Source organism: Melopsittacus undulatus, chromosome 5, assembly GCF_012275295.1.
Source record: "Melopsittacus undulatus isolate bMelUnd1 chromosome 5, bMelUnd1.mat.Z, whole genome shotgun sequence".
In the NCBI taxonomy this organism is placed as follows: Eukaryota; Metazoa; Chordata; class Aves; order Psittaciformes; family Psittaculidae; genus Melopsittacus; species Melopsittacus undulatus.
In genome coordinates, this window is record NC_047531.1 from 44620656 (window position 1) to 44645392 (window position 24737).

Genomic DNA, 24737 nt, shown 5'->3' on the forward strand with positions numbered 1-24737 from the left:
TGTACCATACAGGCTGTGTAGTTAAGTAACACGTGAAGCACATGCACAGTTCCCCTCTGGTGCATCATATAGCACAGCTTTGGTTGCAGGTGAAAGTAAGGCAGCATGGCAAAGGTTCTTTCAAAGGCTTACCCATGTCACAGATACACACGGATCACATCGCTCCTCCAGACAATCGAAGGGCTGTTTTTGGAGGTGGTGGCCTGTCAATCAAATGCAAAGGAGTGTTCCTGTCACACTAGACCATGTCACCCAAAGCTCTGTCCAGCCTGGCCTTGAACACTGCCAGGGATGGAGCATTTACCACTTCTTTGGGCAACCTGTTCCAGTGCCTCACCATCCTCACAGAGCAGAACTTTTCCTTACATCTAACCTAAACTTCCACCTGTGTAAGCTTAAACCCACTGCCCCCTGTCCTATTCCTACAGTCCCTGATGAAGAGTCCCTCTCTGGCATCCTACCAGCTCAGACTGAGAAAGCAGCAAGCAAACACAAAATCACCTGAGGTCTTTATTTTTTAACTCATGATTTTGGGGTTCTAACTTCTGGCAGCTCTGACCCTCCCAGTGAACATGGCTACAGACCCTGGCAGCATGGGTTGCTGTTAAACCCAGACCACAGCTCAGGCCTGAGGCTGCCATGGCTTCATTTGACAGGCCTGGTGACATGTCTGTTGTGTGGCTCCCAAACCTCTGCTCACCAGGGAGATATTGTACTGGGAGCTCATTTCAGTGCCACACTCCAATTTTCACACTCCATTGATGGAAAAAGGAGGAGGGATAAACCCTCAAAGTCATCCTGGAAATAAGCTTCTAATTGTATTTCCCCACCCTATCCCACTGCTGAAGGAAGATTTGCTTTGGAATAATAAATCTTGTTCTCCCCTTGATTCCTTGGAGCTGAGTGAATGGTGAGAGGAACAGGTATGAGCTTCTGTAATCAGAAACAAAAACTGGAGGAATGGAAGAGGGAAGGGAAATGCATGTCTCACTCTCTTGCTATGTAACAGCTTTTCAGCACATCCACAGTCCAGGACAGAAACAGGAGATTTCAGTAACAGGGTTACAGTAGGTGGACTACAAAACCATGTCCAAAATACCTGCCCTAAGGGTTTTCTTTAGTGAAATTCAGGCTTACCAACTTGCTGCCAGAACAGCAGAACACACCTGCACAAGAAGAACGTGGGACTCCTCGACCACTGCTATTGCCCTTGCTGCAATCTCAAGAAGCACAAGAAAAGCAAATGGTCAAAGGACTTTCAGCTTAGGGACCTGAGATTACTATGAGCAGAAAAAGTGGCCCTGGCTTCCAGTGCTGTGTTTGCAGACACCCCAGCCCTCAGCCCTGCAGCCACTACCCATCAGTACTGCAGAGTGCTGGGCCCTGGCTGACCAAGCCTCATTCCCTGCCAAAATTTAACACCCAAGTCCTGCCTTCCAGCCCTTGGAGAGCCTCTCTGTGTCAGCCTAGGGATGCCTTTACATCTGAGCTCGTTTCACTGGCCCCAGAGTCCCATGCTGTTGTGACTCTTGCTCCGCAGGGTAAGCAGCAATACCTGCATTCTTTCCCCATTTTAGAAAGGCTACAGTGGCGCTGTGGGGAAACAAAGACAATGAAAAGTGAAGAAAGAAACAAACCTAAGTGAGGACTCCTCTCTTTTCTGGGCAGCAGAAGCTATGCCCTTTCAGACAGAGGAGTGGGTTGGCAAAGAGCTTCCTTCTAGCAATGCTACTGTCACTGCCTTCCAATCCCTGCTATTGCCATGGGGCCTGTGAGGGCATGAGAAGGAGCAAATTACCCACTGACAGAGCTTGTGGCTGCATCCCCCATAGCTCTGTGCTCCCAACATACGTCAAAGCCTGACACCACCCAGCACACCTGGGGAAAACAAGAATCTGGGGCATGCCAACTTCACCAGGAGCTCTGAAGGGCTTCAAAGATGGCTGGGGCAGATGGTGCCAATAGTAGTTCCTCCACCCTCCCTAAATCCACCACATTCCCTACAACAGGAGCGTAGACCGGCTCCTTGGCTGATTGCCCATCAGCTACCCACATGACCAGTTACAGAACAGGTTTCCCTTTCAAACATCACTGTGTACAGGATCCCTGCTGGGGAGTTACAACCAAGACCCTGCTCTAAGAGACAGCAACTCAAGCACATCACTAAACCCCTGTTTTTCTAAATGAAGTGTCAGATCAAAGTTAGGCAGGCAAATACCAATGCATGCAATGTACTTATGAGGCTGATGGAGCAGCTCAGCAGCTCCTCAACCATGATGCAGGCATAGATTGCTGCTGAAACCACTGCAGATGGAGCCTGCTGTGCTCTCAAAATTTCAGGAACTGGGCTAGGCTCTGTTTTAGGCTGGGATCTACAGCACGTGACCTGTTTTGACAAGTCAAAGAGGTAAATGGCTCCTTGTGCAAACTGAGTTACCCAAGGGTGGTGTGGTACAAAGGCAGCTGCTAAGAGGGTTCACAACAACAAACATTCCCAAACCAGGGCAACCTCTGGCTGTTCTTCAAATAAAATCTCATTCTAAGGGTAGGAGGCATTAGGAACAGATACTTCTGACCACTGTTGTCTTTCAATACAGGCCCTGCACCAGGCTCTCCAAAGTTTGGGCCAGAGTCTTGATTGTAACTGGGAGCAGCACAATCAAGAACATGGTTTGTGTAAAAAGACCACCTTGGACACAGGAGGGGGAGTTTCTTGTGGACAAAAGAAGTGAGTATCAAGTACTGGAAAAGGAAGCAGAACCTGGAATGGCTGTCACTATCACATCATGCACTCAGCCTTGTGGTGCTGCCACCACTTGTGAGAGGCCACAAGTTCTGCATTATGTGAGTAACTCAGGCCCATGTCGGCCGATTTGTCTGGGCTTGTCTTGGCCTGCCAGGCTTTGCCTGGACTTGCCTTGGCCTGCCAGGAGCTGCGAGGTAGCTCATTTCACTGTTACAACAGTTGTCTAATGACTAGGTGACTGTTAGAATCATAGAATAGTTATGGTAGGAAAGGACCTTAAGATCACCTAGTACCAACCCCTCTGCCATGTGCAGGGACACCTCACACTGTTACCAACATTGTTTTAGGTTTTGCACAATTATCTGGTGTGACACTTGCTGTGCATGTATTATTGTAACTAACAAGGGCTAAGGAGAATCCTGTGTAACTGCTGAGTCCTGAGCGCAGCTCCGAGGGAGCAGCTGAGAGATGTACACAGTGGCTCCCATGGTGATGAAGCTGCCAGTTGTGTCCAGTGAAACATCTCAACTGCCTGAGCCATGCAACAGCACCACACTGATGGGTGCTGGCAGTGACAGACTCCAGGCTGCAGTGCACAGAGGCCACCATCTGCCAACCTGCCTAAGGATATCTGCTACTTGTCAGGTTCTAGATGTGGGAGGTTACGGAGAGGCTGCCAAGGCTTGTCCAGCTCTCATACCATTAGTACCCACTGCTGCTCTTCCATATGGGCACTGATGATGCTTCCAGGGAAGACCTGGAGCATACCACATGTGATTTCACAGCTCTGGATACAATGGCTATGAGCATGTGGGCTGAGTGGTCTTCTGCTGGTGAGGGGGAACAGATGCAGCCCGCAGGTCAACAACTGTTTGTGCAGCTGCTGTCAATAGGGATTCAGCTTTTACAATAATTTTTTACTACATCAGTGATCAAAGGCTGCTATGAAAAGATGGGATCCATCTGACCAAGGGAGCAAACCCACCTTTGCTAAGCTGAAAAAGGCTGTCCGAGGTGTGGAGAAGTGCTTTAAACTAGTGTCAACATGTGAGAGAACTGACAATCAAGTGATGGATGATCTAGGCAAGCAAAGATTGCACTGTGATGTGGACAGGAGAGACCTTGACACATGGCAGCCTGGGGCCCAGCCCAAGTATATGCTCAAAAACAGGGATGTTCTGGGAGGACAGCATCCTACAGAAATGTCTCATAACTTCTCTGTGAAATCAGCATAGCTGGGTGCCTCTCTGAAGGTCCCTGCTTTCAACAACCCCAGCTCCCTGGGACCAGGGGAAATGTCTGGAGCACTCTCAGTAAAGCAAAATCAGGTTAAAGAACATTTAAACAAACTGGATCTGCTCAAGTCCATGGAACTTGATGGTTGCACACCCAAGTGCCAAGGGAGCTGGCTGATGTCAGAGCAAGGCTATTCTCTATTGTCTTTGGAAGGTCATGGTGTCTGGGGGAAGCTCCTGAGAAGCTTCTGGAAGAATAGACTCCTGTCTTGAAGGAAGAGAACCTGGAGAACTACAGGCCAGTCACCCACACCTTAATCCTTGGGAAGGTGACAGAGCAAATCTTCCAAGAAACTATTTCCAAGCACACTAAGGACAAGATGGTGAATGAGAATAGTCATCATGGATTTATGAGGAGAAAATCATGTTAAGCAACTCGACAGATGATAAGATGACCAGCTTGATGGATGAGAAAGCAGTGAATGTTGTTTATATTGAATTAACCTAAGCCTTTTGACACCATCTCTGACAACTTTCTCACAAACTGAAGTATGGGCTAGATAGACAGCAAGGTGGACTGAAAGATTGGGAACACTGGCACAAAGTCCAGTGGAGTCATGTCACTAGTGGTTGGTACTGGGGACAATACTGTTCCACACCATCTTCATTAGTGACCTGAATGATGGGGCAAAGTGCATCCTCAGGAAGTTCACAGATGGTACAACACTGGGAGGAGTGGCTGATACACCAAAAGGTTGTGGTGCCATCCAGAGGGATCTCAACAGGCTAAAGGGATGGGCTGACAGGAAGTTCAACAAAGAGAAATGTGAAGTCTTGCATGTGGAAGGGACAACCCCATGTGCCAGCACATGCTGGAAGGCAGTTTGGCAGAAAAGGGCCTGGTGGTGAATCGAATATGTCAAAAACATAGCCTTAACGGCAAAACACAGCCAACAGCCTCCTCAGCTGCAGTAGGAAGAGTGTTGCCAGCAGGTGGAGGAAGGGGATCCTTCCTCTCAGCACTGTTTGGACACATCTGCAATGCTGTGTTCAGGTCTGGGCTCCCCAGTAGAAGAGAGAGACATGGATATAGTGCACAGGTTAGCAAAGGAGATAATGAGGGTCTAGAACATCCATCAGGTAAGAAAGGCTGGGGGTGCTGGGACATTTCAAGCCTGGAAAAGAGAAAGCTCAGGGGAATCTTGCCCATGTATATGTATACCTGGTACAGGGAGTACACTGAGAGGCTGTGGCACATCCATCCCGGAGATGCTTATCTGGACATGGCCCCATGTAGCCTGCTTTAGGAGGCCCTGCTTTGAGCAAGGAGGTGAATTAGATGCTCTGCAGAGGTGCCTGCCCACCTCAGCCGTTCTATGCTCCTGTGGTAACAAGTGGTTCTGTGTAGAAGAGGCTATCTATGATGCTGGAATTAAGAACAATAAATAAAAAGAGCAGTGTGGACACATACAGCCACAGGATGATATGGCAGGCCCAGATCTGTATGCAATTCGCCATTGCCAAACCATCAGAGTAACCAGAAGCTGGACAAAACCAGTTTTAGGAGTAACAAAGAACAAGTATGCAACGTATCTAAAACACTCCATAAACAGTAAATTTGTTCATAATGTGAAACAATGAAACAGGGAAGAGCAACATGTAGAGTATTTTTAACAAACAGATGGCCCCAAGACAGGAAGAGAAACCATAAACGTTCCTACCTGTAACAAACTCACCATAAGCCTTCCCTGCCTTGTAACTTCAAGTCATTAATCCTGAGTAAACAGGGCACTGGAAGGAGTAGACACAAGAGAGTCTGCATCACTGAACTGTTAGTTATAGAATCATAGAATAGTTAGGGTTGGAAAGGACCGACCCCCCTGCCATGGGCAGGGACACCTCACACTAAACCATGTCACCTAAGGCTTCATCCAACCTGGCCTTGAACACTGCCAGGAATGGAGCATTCACAACCTCCCTGGGCAACCATAAGCATTAGCACTGATATCCTTTAGCTGGTCCAAGAGTCTAACAAACACATGGTAAGTGAAACAAGCTACTCTAACATGATGCAGGTGATTGGCAAGAGTACACAGCGGTGATATAAATGACATCTGAAGTTTGTTGCCATCCGGAAGTCCTACCCCATCCCCATCAGCTGTAGTATTTCCCCAGCTGGTGGGTTCTGGTTTTCCAGAATTGGGGAAAGCAGAGGCAGAAGGATGTAAGGGAAAGAAACCCCATACAAATTCAAGACTATTGATCATCCATACCACCTCAATGAAACATTTGAGCTTAGCTCAGAGACAGCATCTACAAGAGAGGGACAGAGCATCTGTGCTGTCACATAAAATGCCTTGTGGCATCTTTTAAGCAAGTCGCTATGTTGGCATTCAAAATTGGAAGATCTACGTCTCTTTGAATCAAAGCTGCGCTGAAAAACCTCAAGGCTTCCCCACTTCAGCATAAGCCAGATGCTCCCGTGCAGGCTGGGACAATTTCAAAACATATTTCATGTGCTAACAACATAGACAGACACAGGTAAAAGCAGATTCCCAGGTTGGGATGCACAAAAGCATACAAGTCAGAAAGCCGAGCACATTTTACATCTCACTAACCAGTATGTGGTCAGAAGGAATTTCATCTACATTCCATCCCAAGAAGTCCCCTCAAGGCTGAAAGTAAGGCTAGGCTTTGCTTAGGCACAGGGAAGGAAGAGGAAAGCAGGCCATGATGGCGACATGAAAACACAAACCTGAGCCATCCCAGTGGGTGGTTTTGTGCTTCCTGCTCTCCCTCAGAGCAGGTCAGCTGCAGCCCCTCCCAGAGCAGACAAGGTAATTGGGGGCTTGGTGCAGAGCTGGTCTGCACCATACAGGTGTAATCAGTACAGGGGTTACCCAAGGGAAACTATCAAAGCACAAGGCTGCTTTCCTCCAGCCTTACAGAAACTTTCCACCATCTTGCTAAAGGCTGATTACTAATCCCCTTTTTTAATGCAAGATTCATTGTCCTCTTTGTGTTTATATCTAAACATCAGGCATTTTACTCAGCTTTTTTTAACAGCCTCTAACATCCATGCAAATTGCAATACACCATTACTTTTGTTTGGCACTGGGCTGAGGCTCCCATCCATCCAGGTTACCTCCACATCTTCCCCCAGCAGTTTCCCAAGAGCAGCTTGCTCCCATTGTTATTTGTCTTGGATTTGTGGATACACCAACGCTCAGCACACAGCTGGTGCTACGAAGATGATGTGCTCTGATCACATCTGGGTATTCCAGGTATGTAATGCCCTGGTACAAATTACTCCCAAGGCAACCAGCACTGCATGTACAGCACACACAGCAAGGCTGTATTGTGAGAAGTCCTCCATGGACCGGCTGCATACGTAGTATCCAGGCAGTGCACAGCATGCACTCAGGATTAACTCCATGTGCAGGCAGCTTTGGGCAGCACACAACTGTGCTTACTACAGTGGTGCTCCACAGACAGACCATGTTCAGTAAATACCCTACATACATCTGTCAGGTCACCAGATTCAACACAGGGTGATGAGGTTCCCAGCACCTAGGGGACATCCATGAAAGCTTACCTCATGCTGACACTTCGGTGCCAAAAGCTGTACAATATATTCCGAGTGAAAGAGAATGTTTTTTAATATCACATATCCAAACAATAGCTCTCATTTCAAAATGCAAAACAGGTCCTTTGAAGATGAGCCGCTCCCAGGCTGGGTGAGCTGATGGGGTACAGCTGCCTGGCACAACTGTGGAGGTCAGACCTCGGTTCTTTGGTAAAGATACATGCTGGGAACAGACACAAATGCAGAGCTGTATCAAAAGTGTCCATGTAGAAGACTAATTATTACTCCATATCCCTTATTAGGGATTTACACTTTAAAACAGTCATATACATTAAATAGCTCTCCAACGTCTAACCAGCAAATGCCTGAAACAGCATCTACGTTCTGCTACCCCCACCATTTGAGGAATAAGTAACACATGGGAGAAGGGAAGCATTAAAAACAGGCTGTCTGTCTCACACAGTTTATTTAACAATAGGTAATAAGAAATCAATTTTTAACAGTCTATACAGTGATCGAAAGTTCATATTTATACGTAATCAACTTTAATTGCATGATTTACAACATTTGAGGGCCTTTTTTGCTTTCTATTTTCAAGTTTTACAGAAAGTGGAAGAGGGTGGGGAAGGGGCAAGGGAAAGAGAAAGCAAGCATAAAGAAGAAACCCCAGGGACTTTTCTCAGGTTAAAATCATCCCTTCGGAATTGTTTCTTACCCTCTTTTTTATTTATTTTTTTCCTTTGTTAGATGTAAAAATAACGAAAAAAATTCTTTCAAGAAAACAGAAACCACAATATATATACTACATCCATTTGGCAGCTGCCCCTGTGTATTTGCAAAAATGTTGTCTTCTCTCTACATGTACAAATTAGTTTAATACTTGAAGTTTTTTCTTTTAAGCTCAGACTCTTGTATAGAAAATTCTTGGAGGACAAAAGTAGACTTCAGGAGGGGATTGAGTTATTTAATATTTTTTACACTTTTTTTTTTTAATTCAAAGAATTGACATATTTCCAACCGAAGAGGAAAAGACTGGTATTTATTTTTTAATATATATAATATTTATATATGCAATGTATTTTTAAAGCAACACTAACCCCTTTTGTCCTCCGGTTTTAAGAAGAGGTTCTTAGTTTTGTTTCTGGTGTGACATATTTGGTTTTTTTTCAGTGACATGAAGAAAAACCAGAATAGGGAAAATGTTTACCATCTGCCTCAGTAAATAATAACTATCAATATTACATATTTTCATTAATTTAAAAAAAAAAACAAAAAAAAAACCCAAAACCCTATTGGAGGCAAGAGGAGGGCCCAGCCTTTGGTGAACAGCCCGAAGACCACCCTCATCCCAACCTCCCCAACGCACACGAGGAAAAGAAAAAAACCCCAAGAAAAAGGACTGGTCAGGATTCCAGCCATAACAAAAATATATTCTTTGTACTCTACTGTCCCTCAGGTTCGTTGTTGGTTTGTTTGTAAAACCACAAACTATTGTTGCAGAGTTCAGATGTGTTCCAGGGAAAAATGTTGTTTTAGCTAAGAAAGATTCAAAAAAATTTGTCTTCAGTACAAAAAGTCTTGAGAAAATAAGTTTTTTTCTTTTATTTTCATTTTTTATTTTTTTCCTTTTTCTTTTTTTGCTCCCAAAATGCTACAATGTGTCTAGTGTATGTCTAGTGTACTCTGTGAAAGGTTTGAATTCAAGTCTGAGTTCTCGGAGCTGAGCCCGAGTTCCGTGGCGCTTGTACCATGGAGGCCTGCCATGCCGGGATTGCTAGCAAGCTGGGAAAGCATTGCACTCTGGTCCGGGCTGGCAAAGTGCCCTTGATCCATGGGGTTAGCCTGGGCAGCTACCAGTCCTGGATGTGGGGAGCTGGTCTGCGGGGAGACGTGGTGTGGAGAAGGCTGAGGTTGCATCCGAGGGGATGGACTGGAATGGGGGGGCTGGGACTGGGGCCGTGGTGAAGGGACAGGCTGCGGAGAACGCACTTGATTGGTGAGCGATGAAGGGAGCTGCTGGCCCTGTAGGTGTGGGGACTGGGCCTGGCTGGGGAGCATGTGCTGTTGGGGACTCATAGGATTGGGCTGAGCTGGGGACCCCATCTGCTGCTGAAGTAGCCTCTGCTGGAAAGCCTGCTGCAAGCTAGCTCCTGTCTCTGCACTCATCGCCTGTGGAAGCTGGCTTATTTGTCCCATGTTTCCTTGCTGCATCTGCTGCATGTGGTGCTGCATTCGCTGCTGCTGCTGTTGGGGATACCCGACACCCTGGGGCTGCTGAAACTGGCTGTGGTTAGCCATGCCTGGCCCCAGTGCTGGTCCTGCTCCCTGCTGCTGCTGCTGCTGCTGGTGGCGCTGCTGCTCAATCATCTGGTGCCGCCTCATCAGGAGGTCTCGGAACTGGGGAGCCATCCCAGAGTGATTCATATTCATCTGCTGCGCCTGAGGATTCATCCCAGCCATGGCCTGCTGTGGCTGCTGCTGCGGCTGCTGCTGGGGCATGCTGGGCCTCTGCACTCCTGCTTGCATGGGGTTCATGTTCTGCATTGCTGGGTTGGGGTGCACGCCTCCTTGCTGCCCTTGCATGGCCTGCTGCGGCTGGAGACCCGGCTGACCCTGAGGCATGCCAGGCTGGCCCGTCATCCCTTGGGGGTTCTGGGTCCCTGCGTACTTGGCAGCCCGCTGCTTGATGAAAGCGGCCAGCAGCTGAGGGTTGGAGTGAAGGATGTTAAGCACCTGCTGCTGCTGCATGGGTGAGCTGGGAGACCTGAGAGTCCGCAGTAGGTTTTGTAAGGCTGCCTGGGGCAGAGGTGGCTGTTTGGGCTGAGCAGGGCCAGGTACCTGACCCATCCCTGGCTGAGGAGCCATATTCATTGGCTGACCTGGCTGGGCTACGGACATCATAGATGGCCTTTGCATTCCTGGCTGCAGCTGAGCTTGGGGTAAGGCCCCCTGCACCCAGGGTGGCTGTTGCTGGATTCCTGCTGGCCCCATTCCTTGATCTATGTGACCACCAGGACCTCTGCCTATCTGTGCAGGGTTCATTCCCATAGGTGGCATCTGGGGCATCTGGTGTTGAATTGGCCTTTGGAAAATCTGAACCTGCGCCATCTGACGCTGGGTCTCTGCTGCCCGCTGGATCTGCATGGCCATTTCCACTGCTGCTGGAGGAGGACCCTGCACTGGCGGTTGAGGTGGCTGGGGTGGCGTTGGAGGAGTCACCTGGCCACCTGCCTTGCCCTGGGAGACAGCGCCGGGGGGCTGAGTTCTTGGCATGGTGTAGGGTGGCATGCTGTTGGGAGGTGCAGGTTGAGGCTGTGAGGCAGGCTGGGGAGGAGGCTGGGGCTGTGGGGTTTGTGGTGTTGAGGGCTGCTGGCCTGTTGGAGTTGTTGGGGTGGCTGGCGTTGGGGAGGGCAACCCTTGCTGCTGGCCTACCACACCGGTCCGCTGCATACTCGCCATCCTCCTGCGGAGCATCTGCGCCTGTTGCAGGCGGTGCTGAAGCTGCTGTTGACGGAGCTTGTGTTTGATGTTGAGGCAGAAGGGCACTGGGCACTTGTTCTCCTGGCAGTGCTTTGCGTGGTAGCAGCAGAGAGCAATGAGTTGCTTGCAGATGGGGCACCCTCCATTGGTTTTGCGTTTGCAGCCTTTGGTGTGCTGGACAACCCGTTTCATCTTCTGACAGGACGGCAGTGAGCAATTGGCATTACGGCACTGGCAGGCATGCACCAGAGACTGGATACAGCGCTGAATGCTCAGGCGGCGCGAATCGCCAGGACTCTGGGTGGTTGCAGTCTGCTGGTTGTTGCTCTCGTCATCTAGACCAAGACCTAGTTTTTCCATCTTGTGGTCATGGTTTTTAGTGTTATAGCAGGTGATGCACAGGTCATAATCCTGGAAAGACAACGAAGGAGAAGTTACTGGTGTTCCAGAAACTCTGTACGACAAGTAAATGATATTATGCTACCTTAACAAATTACTACCAGTCTGTTCCAGGCAAATTGTTGCTCTAGGGAAATATTCAGTCTTTCACACCATGCTGAGTTACTAGAGAAGGAATAAATCCTAATTATAGCCTGGGTAGGTGTGTAGATGTAAGGATGTCTGAAATCTACACAAATATATATAGCTTGAAAAACAATATCTGAGCTATTAAGATGCACATTATTCAGCTGGGCCAGGAAAAACCCTTTCTTTCCAGATAGGAAAGAAGAAAAAGAGAGGGTACAAATGGCTGCCTATCTGCTGCTACCTTAGGAGGGCAAGAGTGGCAGGAGAAGTACCAATTTTCAAAGAAGGAAAGAGAATGAAATCTGCATTTTCAGTTTTCAGGCAAGCTAAAAAACAGAGTATGCTGACTGAAGTAACAGAACAGCATTACTTTCTCTGAAAGCAACAGCACATGAGTTTGGGCTCAATAATTGATCTTTAAGGAAAAGATCCAAGTCCTCAGGATTCATTAATCCACAGAAAAAATTAGAATTTATTTTTTGATATATAAAAGGAAATGTGAGCATCCAATTTTAATCAGGCCTTTTCAGAACTGAATCCAAGACAGTAATTTACTTCCAGCAGGCTAAAAATTTACATTCCAAACCAGATTCAAGGTTAGTCCAGGTTTCTGGAGGGCAAAGAATTGACCCACACTGGTGCACTCAGATGTTCAAACACACTTGCAAACAAAGATTTCTGAAAACAAAAATGCTGTTTGCAGCATCTACAGAGACACAGCAGAATAGTGTCACCCAAGTACAAGAATCTGACCTCTAGCATAGCAAAATCTTTATGCCAGTAAACCAATGGAGAGTCCCATTTACAGAAATACTGCAGCACAATAGTTCTAACTCTGGGAGAAGAAAGGATGCATCACTCTTCAGAAAAATCAGCTGATCCTGATTATGGCTCAAGCAATTGCTACAGTTCTAAACTGCTTAAAGCAGCAGCACTTTAAATGAACTATAGGAAATACAGGAAATTCAGTTCTCCACAGCTTGAAAGTAGAAGACAGAAGTCACACCAAGTAGCGGATTAGTAAAATTGCTTGTTATAGAAACTGTTTCCTCTTGTTTCTTTCTGAACTGCCAGAGGATGAGCTGTACAGATCTTTTCTCATCAGTTAATATTGAGAGATCAGTTCAGGTAAAGATACAGGGACACAAGTAGGAAGAGCTTCACCAAGCATACCTCACAAACAGTGCAGTGCCATCTGGTCTCCACATGATGCTTGCATTCATTGCAGGTGTAAACGAAGCGGTCTTGGCTCTGGGTATGCAGTTCGACCAGCATGCACATGGTTGACCACTGAGCCCTTCGTAGTGAGGAGAACTCCAGGTGCTTGTCTCTAGCAAGGGTTAGGAAAGCATCACGCCCATCCATCAAGTCACATGGAATGAGGGGGTCAGGCTCAACGATGGGGGGCAGAGAGTTGGCTGCAGGGCCAGCAATGAGACGGATGACAAAGAAGACCTGAAAGATAAAGAGACTTAATATGCCAGCACCTGTCAAGATGTTTCGGTTGCCAAACTTCATTACACAGAGAGTACAATTCCAGGACCAGCTAACACTTCAATGATGGGCCATCAGGCTTGTAAGACCTGAGGAATTTCAAACTTCCAGGTACCTTGCAGGTTTCATCTTCTTCAAAAGCATTAGGTAAGCAGCACTGGACTGAGCAGCAAAACTGTTGTGACAACCCAGACTTTTAGGAAGTTCTGTATGAGCACAGTTGTATTTATCTGCACTGCCCTCACAGCAAAGAGTCCAGACTTACTGGTGGGCTACTCAATTCTCCAGTCAAACCTATATAATTTACAGGGCACAACTCTGAAGTATCAAAGCTTTGCACACCTCTCTACTGGAGTAAAATACATAGATCTCATTCTATCAGCTCTTACCTCCTTGTGCTTCTCCATAGTGGCATACAGCTTTTGGGAGAGGTCATTGGACACATTGGGCATGCCAGGCTTTTTCTTATTGCCACGACTCAAGCTGCTCTTGTTCTTACTTGTCTTCTTATTGTTCTTCTTTTTGGCATTTTTGCTGTCTCCCTTGCTCACCTATTAATTGTAAAGGCATTTTGTCAGGTATCTAAAACACATCACATCAGCATTTTATAACTTTCACATCTTCCGTAACTGCTGCATAAAACACACTTCACAATCATTTACTCCAAAGACACTTACCAGGGTCCCCCAAAACATTAAATTAATCACATTAGAATCACTCCAGAACATATCAAGATTGGCAGTTCTAAAAATCTAAAAAGCATAAACACTCAGGAGGTGCAAGAGAAACGTTATTTACTGAATCCTGTTTGCCTGCTACAGCTGAACACTGAAGAACCTCTTGGATAACCACAAAGAGGTTCAGTAGATGGCTACTTGATGCGGTTCAAAACTCAAAATAACTGAGAAGCACAACTGATATTGCACTAACCAGAAGAAAAACTTCATTCACTTAGATTTAGCTTGTTACAGCTCTGACAGATTTTTATTTTTAATAGACGGCATTAAACTGATTTTGATAAGAAGCTGCTCTTCTGACTCCAGAAAGCATTAGTAGTGCAATTAATAGTATGTACCTTCCTCCTGTCATACCCTGCAATAGTCAAATAAACCAGGTCAGCTTAATTTCAATTATCATCATTTAGAAATTAATGGTTTACTCTTCTCTGAGCTTCTCAGAGGACCCCTCAAAATACTACAGCATGTGATGATCAAGGATAAAAGCAATTCTTATCCAAACAGGCATCCTTCCTAAGCTTAAAATAACTTTGCCAGGACAGAAATTTCCAGTGAACATGAATGACTGTCACTTCATTTGACAGTACAATTTGTTATTGCCTCATTTTCAAGAAGTAAAACATGCGGTCAGCAAAGAGTTAAATCTCTTTTAGTAGTAAAGGTTAAATAGTAATATGCTACAAGCTTCCCCCACCACAGGATTTCAGGGCTGAACTGCTGGGAAGGATGAGACAAAGTGTGATTTCTCATTACTAGTTTCTACTATAATAGAGAGATGGGAACTTGCAGCTACACCAAGTAGAAATCAACCTTTAAATAACACCCTCCTAAGAAAGATGTTAGTTAATGCAAAGTCAATACCAAGTTGCCTCATTCACAGGTTACTCTTGCACTTAATTCATTCAAAGTCCTTGAAAGAGCAGCACAGGAGAACCACAAATTCTAGCTGTAACGTTAAACCTAACTTTTTTGATCCAAAGGTCTTTCAGGAAAAAGATTAGCTCTAAATCCCAACAACAAAAAAAATCTAGTAAGGTGACAAAGCAGCAGTGCTTAAACAGTTAAGTATTACTGCATGAGTGCAAGTAGTAACCTTATTCTAGATTCAACACTTCCTCCATAAAAGCTCAGCAGATCCAAGGATGGGCAGATAAATAAATTTAGCATCTGTTAATTTCAAATTTATTATTAAGAGGCATAGCCTTTTTTTTTTTTGAAGGTGAAAGCACAGTTGATGCACTTTCCCCAAGAAAATTGGACAAGAGAACAGCAAGAAATTTCTCTAAGGAGCCCAACAATAGTTCAGCAGGAATTTGTGCTTCAAATTCACAATGCCTTAAAGCTTTCTACTAAAAAAAAACAACCAACCAACACCCCTATAGAGTGTAAACTACTAAATCAAACCATTCTGTCACTTTCTCAAAACATTCTGCTAAGACTGGCATTATAAATAAGTTATAAAGAAAAGACTTAGCCAGTATTCAAAAGCTAAGCTTAAGGAAAAAGCTTCCAAATCAGGCTAAGGTTGCAGCATGAACATTGATATTAATTGGATTTTAGCAGTAAAATATTCAATTAGCAGCTTTTTCAATCTAATTGACTTTGGTAACTAATTAGGTTTAAAGCCATACGAACAGCCACTGCTCATATCAATGTAGCTGAGTGGTATTTTAACAGTTGTAATTTATGAAATGCGAAACTGAAATTTATATTAAAGCTGGAAAGGTGAAAAAGCCACTTAGCCTGCCCCACCCCCCTTTTTTTTCAAAATTAGTCACACATAATCACAACTTTTACATTAGATCATGAAATAGCAGAAGCATCCTTACATCCGTGCTTTCATTACTAGTGTTTTCCTCTCTCTTCCGTTCTTCTTCCTCTTGCTCTAGTTCCTTAATGCTCTCCTCTAGAACATTAGGCCAGAAATCTCCTTCAAAGTAAGGTAGTTCTTTTGCACTTGTTAGACGATCTTCCGTTGCCTGCTTGAATATATCCTGGAAAGAGCAAAACACTTGGTTAGCACTGTTTCAAACCACAGAAGTAAAGGCAGCCTTTTCAATATGTGACAAAAAAGGCAGATCAAAGAGCAGCTTAATATTTCATTTTGAGAGCACGTTCTAAATGCAGATTTAACACTACATCAATTACAGACAGTTCAACAAATACATTTAAAACATATGCTAGACTCCAATACACATACTTACCAAATGAGACAAATAATCACTATATTATCAACACTAGTTAAAGCCCTGGTGACTCCAAAGATTTTATATATTTCTAACTGCATTAGCAGCCTAACCCTGAAATTTTATTTAACGAAGATTAAAAAGTCCACATAATCTATTTGTATTAATGAGATGAGATTTGCATTCTTACAGTATTCCTCAATAATTTAGTTTGTTCTAAGAAGTTATTTCAAATCTCTTGCTAGAATCGTTTCAGAAGCTACATGCTTTGAAAGGGATTTACTTTAAACTTTAAGAGCTCAATCCTTTTAAAACTAAAACAGCAAGCTTCAAGAATCAGGTACAACGCAAAAGGCAAGGAAGAAAGCAAGACAAGACTGGTCAAGCTCACCCCCAGTACAAACATACACGTCACAAACCTTGTAATCATGTACAATCCGCTCTGACACAGATTTGTCCAGCATCTTTTTGTACCACTCTTGCAGTCGTTTGGGCTTGGGTATCTTTTGGTCAGGAGGATGGCAATGGAAGATATAGTCATCTCCTTCGCTAGGTGGGCATGCCCAGATATGTCCAGTAGTATACCTAGCATAATATAAAAAGTACATGTTGACTCTGACACTTAATACTAGAATTTGCTCTCCTCTCTGCCACGAGATGGAGCTACCACAGAGTTGGCTGGTGTTACCAGCTGGACAATAATTGTAGTTCTCCAAGATTTTCATTCTAGTGTTCATCCCAGCTTCATTAATGCAACAACATTACCATCTTTTCACTAATTTTTTAAAGTTCAGGACCATATATATAATAATTTATATAGAGCACGCATGTTTTTCAATCTGGATACAAATCAAAGCCTCATACAGACATACAATTGTCACCTCCCAATTAACTAATGAGGGAAAGAGGGAGTTTTCTACTTAGTATTACTAAGTATTTCAGTAGTAAAAGCCAGAATTCCTTTTTCTTGAGACAGTACAGTCAGAGTGGTTTAGGTTGGAAGGGACCTCAAATATCACCTGATTTTGGGGCAGGGACACCTTCCATGAGACCAGATTGCTCCAAATCCCATCCAGCCTGGCCATGAACACTGCCAGGGATGGGACAGCCACAGCTTCTCTGGACAGTCTATGCCAGTTTCTCACCACCCTCACAGTGAAGAATTTCTTACTAATATCCAATCTAAAAACATTTTAAAAACAATTCACTTAAATACACAATTCACTTTTTCTACCATAAATCCTTTGGTTTTTGAGTATCAGTATCGAAAGGTTTCACAATTATATCTGGAAATAAACAGTCACCATTAACCTATATACTATTGGGTGTACAATCTAAGTATTATGAAGACAGATGACATCCAAATAGTAGCAGCTGCAGAGAAGATGAAACCACAAAGAACACCTTTTCATCTTCAGTTCTTTATTAGTTTTTTAAAAGAACTCCAGTAGGAGGAATAATCAGATCTCAAGTTGGAGAAAAATAGCCATCTTTGCCATGCTGAGAATCAGCTCTGCAGAATCCTACCCAAACCCTGTAAACTGCAGCCAGTTGTCATTCTTTCTGCCCAAGAAGGGAGAGATGATACTGCATGACCAATATTGTTTTCCCAGAATGAGAACCTGACATTAGCCATTACCACCAAAAACAGCCTTAAGTAAAACTGAGCTCTGAGTGTTAAGCAGCAATTTTTTTCAGACTCACATGTTAGAAAATACATAAAAAGGGAAGAAAAGTCTAATATATGCCTCTAAAGTCCTAAGGAACATACCATCTCACTGAGGTACTGAAGAGAGTACCATCCACCTCCATTCTGACCCCCCTAATTTTTCTTATGCAGCTACTCTAAACATAGTCCCTAACAACTTCTTCATGAATAACTCTGCAAAGCTACAACAGATACCTTTGACTATACATTGATGTTTCCTTCACTGCCTTTTCTACTTCCATAATCATGGTAGTTTAATTTCCACCTTTCTAATTTCTTCAGTTGTTCTGTGTTCTCTTTTGTGCTGTCCAAAGTATACTCTGCTCTAACTTTTTGGTTTCTCACAAATTTCAGCTATTAATTCTATAAGAGATTTCTTAGTGGCCTTACACAGCTGTTAGAGTACATCAGTACAGACAAAATACACTTACATGCCTCCTTATACACATGGGTAAGAACTTGCCAGCCCAAACGAATGACCTGATTAAAACACTGTCATTACACAAGGACTGCAATATCAACACAGACAGCAAGATTTTATGGTGCAGATAAAAGGCTCACTTTTTCTGCTCAGATTTAAAGAAGTTTTACATAAGTTCGGAAACCTTAAAATATCTGAAGCATAAGCCTCTCCTGAAGGAGAGGCTTTGTCTTTTTTTTCTCTTCAACTATATACAGTTGTGGCCAAGTTATCCTATCACTAGCTGATATTTAGACATCTCATTCTGCACAATAGGATGTAGTTGCATTTGCACTGAGAACTCCTTAGCACAAACACTGCACAGAATATATAAAAAACCCAAACAAAAAACACTTACCCTAGTTTCTTGACATATTCTAGATATCCAATTAGTATTTCATGATAGACAGCAGTCCTCAAGCATTTAGGGCGGAAGAAATGAACACTGTCAAGGTAAGATATATACACTCGCCTAAAAAATAAAACAAAACCCAAAACAAACACAAAAGGCGTGATGAGAAGCAAAGATTTTAAAGTAGTTCTACAAATTTATTCACATTATTTTTATACATTTAAAGCATCCAATATAACAGTAATCTTTAAGGCCTCTGATTCTTATTTATAGAACTTTTAGAACAAGTCTAGAGGAGGGTCATGAGGATGATCAGGGGACTGAAGCACCTCCCATATGAAGACAGGCTGAGAAAGTTGTGGCTGTTCAGCCTGGAGAAGAGAAGGCTGCGTGGAGACCTCGTAGCAGCCTTCCAGTATCTGAAGGGGGCCTATAGGGTTGCTAGTAAGGGACTATTCATTAGGGACTGTAGTGACAGGACAAGGGGTAACGGGTTAAAACTTAAACAGCAGAGGTTTAGATCGGATATAAGGAAGAAATTCTTTACTGTCAGGGTGCTGAGGTGCTGGAATGGGCTGCCCAGGGAGGCTGTGAATGCTCCATCCCTGGCAGTGTTCAAGGCCAGGTTGGACAGAGCCGTGGGTGATATGGTTTAGTGCGAGGTGTCCCTGCCCATGGCGGGGGGGTTGGAACTAGATGATCTTAAGGTCCTTTCCGACCCTAACTATTCTGATTTACCTCTAGAAACTCAGCCTCCTTTTGATATCCTAGCCTCCTCTCTAAAATTATTGAATCCCTTCCTTGAGAATACTGACAACTGATCTTTGAGACAGTGTCTGTCAAGCCAGCATCCCCAGTGAGAAGCACTCCCAACTGACATATTTCCTATAGAAGCTACTTTGTTTCTAGAAGGCAACAGCACTAAGAGTCTTCACAAATGCAACACTGAAGCTCTCCACACAGAAGGTTCACCCAACTGCAACAGTACCAAAATAAAACAGTTTCACACAGAACCTCACCTTTGATTGGGTGGAGGACAGTCTGAGCCATACTCCTGTACATGCATCCCAAAGAAGCACAAGTCTACACCATCAATCTCCTCAAAGGCAAAAAGCGCTTTTGTTCGATAAGGGAAAGACTCTGCCATCTCTCCACTGTCTACAAACCTGCAGATTATAGAGGGAAAAGAGGAACACCAAATATATTCACATATTAGAGAATACATGTCACTAGGTAAAGGCAACACTGATGAAGGCTGCTATAATTATAATCTTAGTGCAATTTTAAATGCTTGCAGATTATTCAAATATAAGACATACACTTCTTACTGTGGAAAAGCTGACATTCATCACAAATAAGGAACACGCTGCTGTAACATCCATCTTTCAAGAACTGGTCAGTAGCCAGGTTTTGAATAAAAAAGCATTTTTTCAGAACAGTAGCAATGTAAGTAAATTCAAATAGCTTCCACCTCCCCCCAGAAGAAGCAATATTAGAACTGGAAAGAACATACCTTGCTTTCATTCCAGGTTTCACTTCAACAGTTTTGTCAGACGCATGTACCACCCTAACTGTAACCTCTCCTGCCTCAGGGTGGTTCTGTCGTCTTAAGAAATCATTTACTCTGTTCTCCAAGAAGGTACCAAGTCTTGTAGCTGGTAACCCTGCAGGAGGAAAATACAGCTCTAAATATATAGAGAAATGGAACTGTTCAAATGTGATTATCCAGAATGTAATGAAAAAATGACTTTTAATGTATGCAGTATGCAATCAGAAATTAGAGGTTTATCTTTAAACACTAACCCTTCTAGATGGGGTGAGCTGCTTTTCACCTGCAGCCATTGTTCGTGGTTTATACATTATTTAAATGAAGACTCCATATTTCAACCCAATTTTTATGTCTTAGAAGTCAATTGCAATTCAGGCTCCTCCTGAATTGAAGCTCTTTTGTTACTTCAACTGGATTACAAAACACTGCTCTCAGACATAGCGTCAAGAGCTGACATTGCATTTGGAAGTGTATTCTGCTTATGAAGCCACATTAGGCAAGTTAGTCTCTGCATTTACCAAAAGAATGTACCTCAGTAACGGAAAGAACAAGTAAATACAACTGTATCTGCAAGTAACATAGTTAGAAGTTTCTCATTTTCAAACAAAACTGACAAAAACCTGAAGCTGAAAGGGAGTGTAAGACTTCAGGTGTAACAGGGCCTGATTCATTGCTGCACATTACCCCTGGAAAGTGACACAGCTGCCAATCACCTTCTCATTTTCCAAAGTGACATCTTTCAGTAATGCATCTCTATACCATGTTAAGTATGAAATACATACACGTTGCTCAAAATAAAACCTGTCACAAATTATATCAGAACCCTTGTACTTTTCCTGTATTCTTGGTGAATCTTGGGAGTTTTGATTTTGGAGGTTTTGGAAAAAGACTCAGACACTGAATCCATTCACTGACTCATGTGCTGAATCTTGATGCTATTGGTTGGACAGGGAGATATATGTATATATTTATTATATTTTTTAGCAGAAATACTCACTATTTGTAAGTACACCAACCTAAAAAGATTCTGAAAGACTTACTTGGTCTATAGAACAGACTGTGACTGCACCAATTTCTTCCTACAATGCCTTCAAGTCAGCTGCCTTGATCAAGAGAAAATATCTACCAAGTGCTTTGGTTTTGGTTTTTTTTTTTGTGATTAAGCCCTTTTCGCCATCAAAGCTTTTAAGAGCAGCAGTAGCATGGCAACTTGGTACACGTTATCATAAATTTAAGCTAGACTGCAGTCACACAGTAACCTTTTCCCAATGCTATATGACAACTGAGATAAAAGGATATGTACCTTGCATTAGCAGTGCTCTAAAACAGTGTGTTAACCCTCTAAAACAGACTACTAACCAAAGACATCAGCCGTGAATGCAAACATTCTGAACATCACAGAACTGATGTTCAGAACTGATCAAAAATACTTGCCTTTAAATCAAAGACACTCAAAACCAAAAAACCTAAACCCAACCCAACCCTGAAATAAATACAAAATGAGCATAAAATCCCCATTTTCCCATTCTTAAATTATTTAAGATGTATTGGTGTAAATGTCAGAATCTTACTTTTCGCAGAAAATTTGTTCTCCTTCCTGGTTCGTCCTGTTTTCTTTAGGCAGCCATCACAGACGAAGCTGAAGCAAAAGGAGAAGAAAATGAAAACCCACCACAAGTCAGTCCATGAGGTTCCTTAGCATCTTAACATTAGAAGCCAAGTCTTTCACCAGATCTTATCTGGTCTGGAAAATATACTAACTCAAATTTGAAATAAAAGAACAGCACCAGCAAAAATGGCTCAAGGGTTTCAGAGCTGCAGAGGGGGATCTAAGCTCCACGGGATGGCATCTCCTGTCAGTCACCTGCAATCTGAGGAAAACGTCTCCACTAGCAGGGCAACAATACTGGCGTAACATACTTGGAACAAATGGTTTGAAACTGATGAAGATGAGATACCACAACACAAAGAAAAAGGCTAATTTTTTTCTTTAAATATCCAAGTATACTCTAGCATTGATGGGCAGATTCTTCCTCAGTTACAGGACATCTACTGTCTTCTGCAGCAATTTGGATAGAACAACAGAATGGTAAAAGACACGGCCTACAAAGGGAACATTTAAGCTCATACAGAGCTTTACCTACACTTACTAGGTTTTTTAAAAAGCAAAAGCAATCAGAACAAACTCCAGTATGTTGATCATGAACTATGGAGTATCTGAAGATCAGATTTTCAGATTTAATCTGATTACCAAGGACAAAAAAAGTGAATTCACCTGCTAAAATTCTTTCAGTAGCTTTTTTTTTTTAGATGACAAGGCAGTGATTTGTATAGAAAACAGACCATATTAAACTGTTACTGTAATTAAAAATATCTTTTCGTGAAGGACTAGAATCTTTCAACGTAAAAGGTTGAAACAAAGCTGAAAGGTCCTCTTGCACACAAAGGAACGTTAGAAACAAAGATTAGAAACAACTTTACACACAATGCAGTAGGGTATGATGTCATCCTAAAGATTCTGTAGAAATTTCAGCCAGGAAAGCAACTTCTTCGATTCAATGCTCTTTTATAACCAACGTAAGGATGTGCATGCATTAACTCTAGTAAATCTATCATATACTCTCTATTTAAGGAGAAATTTCTCACCCAGAAGGCCAGATTATCTCATTGTGAAGAACACAGATCTGGTGCATTTTTCTTCCACACTCTATACATTCAACAAACCTGTAGAAGGAAAAAACGGGGGAAGGGAACAAAGGTTAGTAATATCATTATTTGCTTGTATAGTACTTTATTAGAGAATTTCTAGGATTTAGGGTCTTGAGCCTATTTAACACAGAGGGCACATCTATGCTGAGAACTGCCTTCAGAATGCATTAAAGAATCTGTCAGCTCAAGTCAGGTAGACTGTGCAGGGATACATTATTATTACTACTTGCTTGCCTTACTGCCATCCATCCACTTCACTGTTTTGTGGGTTTGTTTTTGATGTGTGTTAGTTTTTTTTTTCCCTAAAATGAAGACCTTCTAAGGCTAAAAATCTGTGAAGTGCTTGTTGCTATAATGAAGAGAGGGGAAACAGATTCACAGGTGTCAGAAGCCAAGAAGCAGGGGAAGTAGTTGGCTGTTAGTTGCCCCACTATACTTGAAACCTGAGGTACATTCCAAATATACTACAGAAGAGTGAGCAGGAAGAAAACAGTAGCAACACCAAAGCCACTTTCAGAAGACTAGCAGAGATTTAAGGACAACTGAGGTAGTGGTAAGGTTTACTTCAAATGTTGGTGAATATAATTCTCTAAAATACATAAGATTGCTTCATGTGTCAAGACAATCTGACTCCTTTTGAACATGTGTATTTATAAAAGTGAGATTTTGAATGAATAGCTGTCATTTATATTGAGCATATAGTATCATACTGTAAGTTAAGCTTGTATTCTGTGTTAAGCTGTATCTTCAGTGTAACTAAGGGAAAGTTATGAATCAAGTTACTATTCTCTCCTTCCTACAGGCCTTGTAAAACGGAAGAACTGACTGGCCCTTATGGCTTTAGAAAAATGGTGTGGGAAGAACATGCATCCTTTTTGCTCATTCATTTTGAGAATGAGGATAATTTTCGCACAGTAGCAGCACAGGTGTATAATGCAGAACCATGTAAAGTGACTGAAAAAAAAACCCTCGGGAATATAAAGAAAAGGAGCTGCGTCACCATGATCTTAAGTTTACTGAATGTTTACAGTTCTGCTTCCAAAGCAGTGCAGAACCACTGACTGATTCACATATAGCAACTTCTTCTGCTACCAGCTGCCTGTAAAATATGACAACTAGAAAAGCCAACAGCACTCAAAGAGCTACTACCAAGTGACTCAAACCAGTTCTGAGACTTTGCCACAACAGGGTTTCAAAGCAGAATTATCTGCATTCATCCTTCTGTGAATCCACATTCAAGACAACAAAATGCAATAATTTTGACCCATACATAGTGTTATGTATTTCTCAAGTACAGCTGTGGTTGTCTGGGTTCCCAGTACAGAATGCTGCTTACTGAGCACCCCCTGCCCACTAACAGCTACATGAAATCGGAAAACACTGGAAAGCAAAGCTGATAGAGAATAACATCTTGTTACAAAATAGCAGTAGTAGTAGTAATAATAATAATAATGATGAGGCTCAAAGTGTGACAACATTACTTACAGTTCAGGGTCCAGTGTATCATTTTTCCTTTTTGAAAACTGTTCTTTGTTTATCGTGCTATGGAGAAACAGGCAATAAAATTCAGTTTTAACTCACAACATATTTATGCCGTACCACATGTATCAACATAAAGACAAAACTTGCAAGCAGGTTTTTTTAAACACTCACTGACACTACAAAGAAAGCTGTATTTCATAGTGACAGACAACTGAAGTATATGCCACCCTTGATGCATAAAAAGTGGAACATGTTCATTTTCTATGGGACAGCTTGTAAAGAATCACACTGCTTTCTTACTCAGTTTTACTAGAAGGATAAATGTAAAACTTCCTGACACAGACTATTTCAAACTTCTGTTTGACTAAGCGCTTATTTTTCACTACAGTTCAGTTGCTCCAGACTTTAATGAAAAAAAAAAATACCCTACAGCACAAGCCCAGGCTTTTACAAAGAATATCTTGTCCACCTTCTACTAGCCTACA

The 24737-nt window shown here is 42.9% G+C and overlaps 1 protein-coding gene across 2 annotated transcripts in view; it reads right to left on the minus strand.

Annotated features, from left to right (window-relative positions):
• Positions 1-7998: 7998 nt before the first annotated feature.
• EP300 (E1A binding protein p300) overlaps positions 7999-24737 on the minus strand; it is a 65928-nt gene continuing 49189 nt past the window's right edge. Inside the window, exons 21-31 of one of the 2 annotated variants that reach the window (XM_031049891.2) lie at positions 24256-24312; positions 22708-22785; positions 21633-21700; positions 20026-20176; positions 19532-19678; positions 18519-18632; positions 16412-16577; positions 15636-15800; positions 13459-13620; positions 12749-13030; positions 7999-11458 (exon numbers count right to left, since the gene is read on the minus strand). In XM_031049891.2, the coding sequence (XP_030905751.2) occupies positions 9230-11458; positions 12749-13030; positions 13459-13620; positions 15636-15800; positions 16412-16577; positions 18519-18632; positions 19532-19678; positions 20026-20176; positions 21633-21700; positions 22708-22785; positions 24256-24312 (3619 nt within the window). In that variant the 3' untranslated portion in view covers positions 7999-9229. The remainder of the gene's footprint in view (positions 11459-12748; positions 13031-13458; positions 13621-15635; positions 15801-16411; positions 16578-18518; positions 18633-19531; positions 19679-20025; positions 20177-21632; positions 21701-22707; positions 22786-24255; positions 24313-24737) is intronic. The other variant, XM_034063285.1, reaches the window with a different exon arrangement.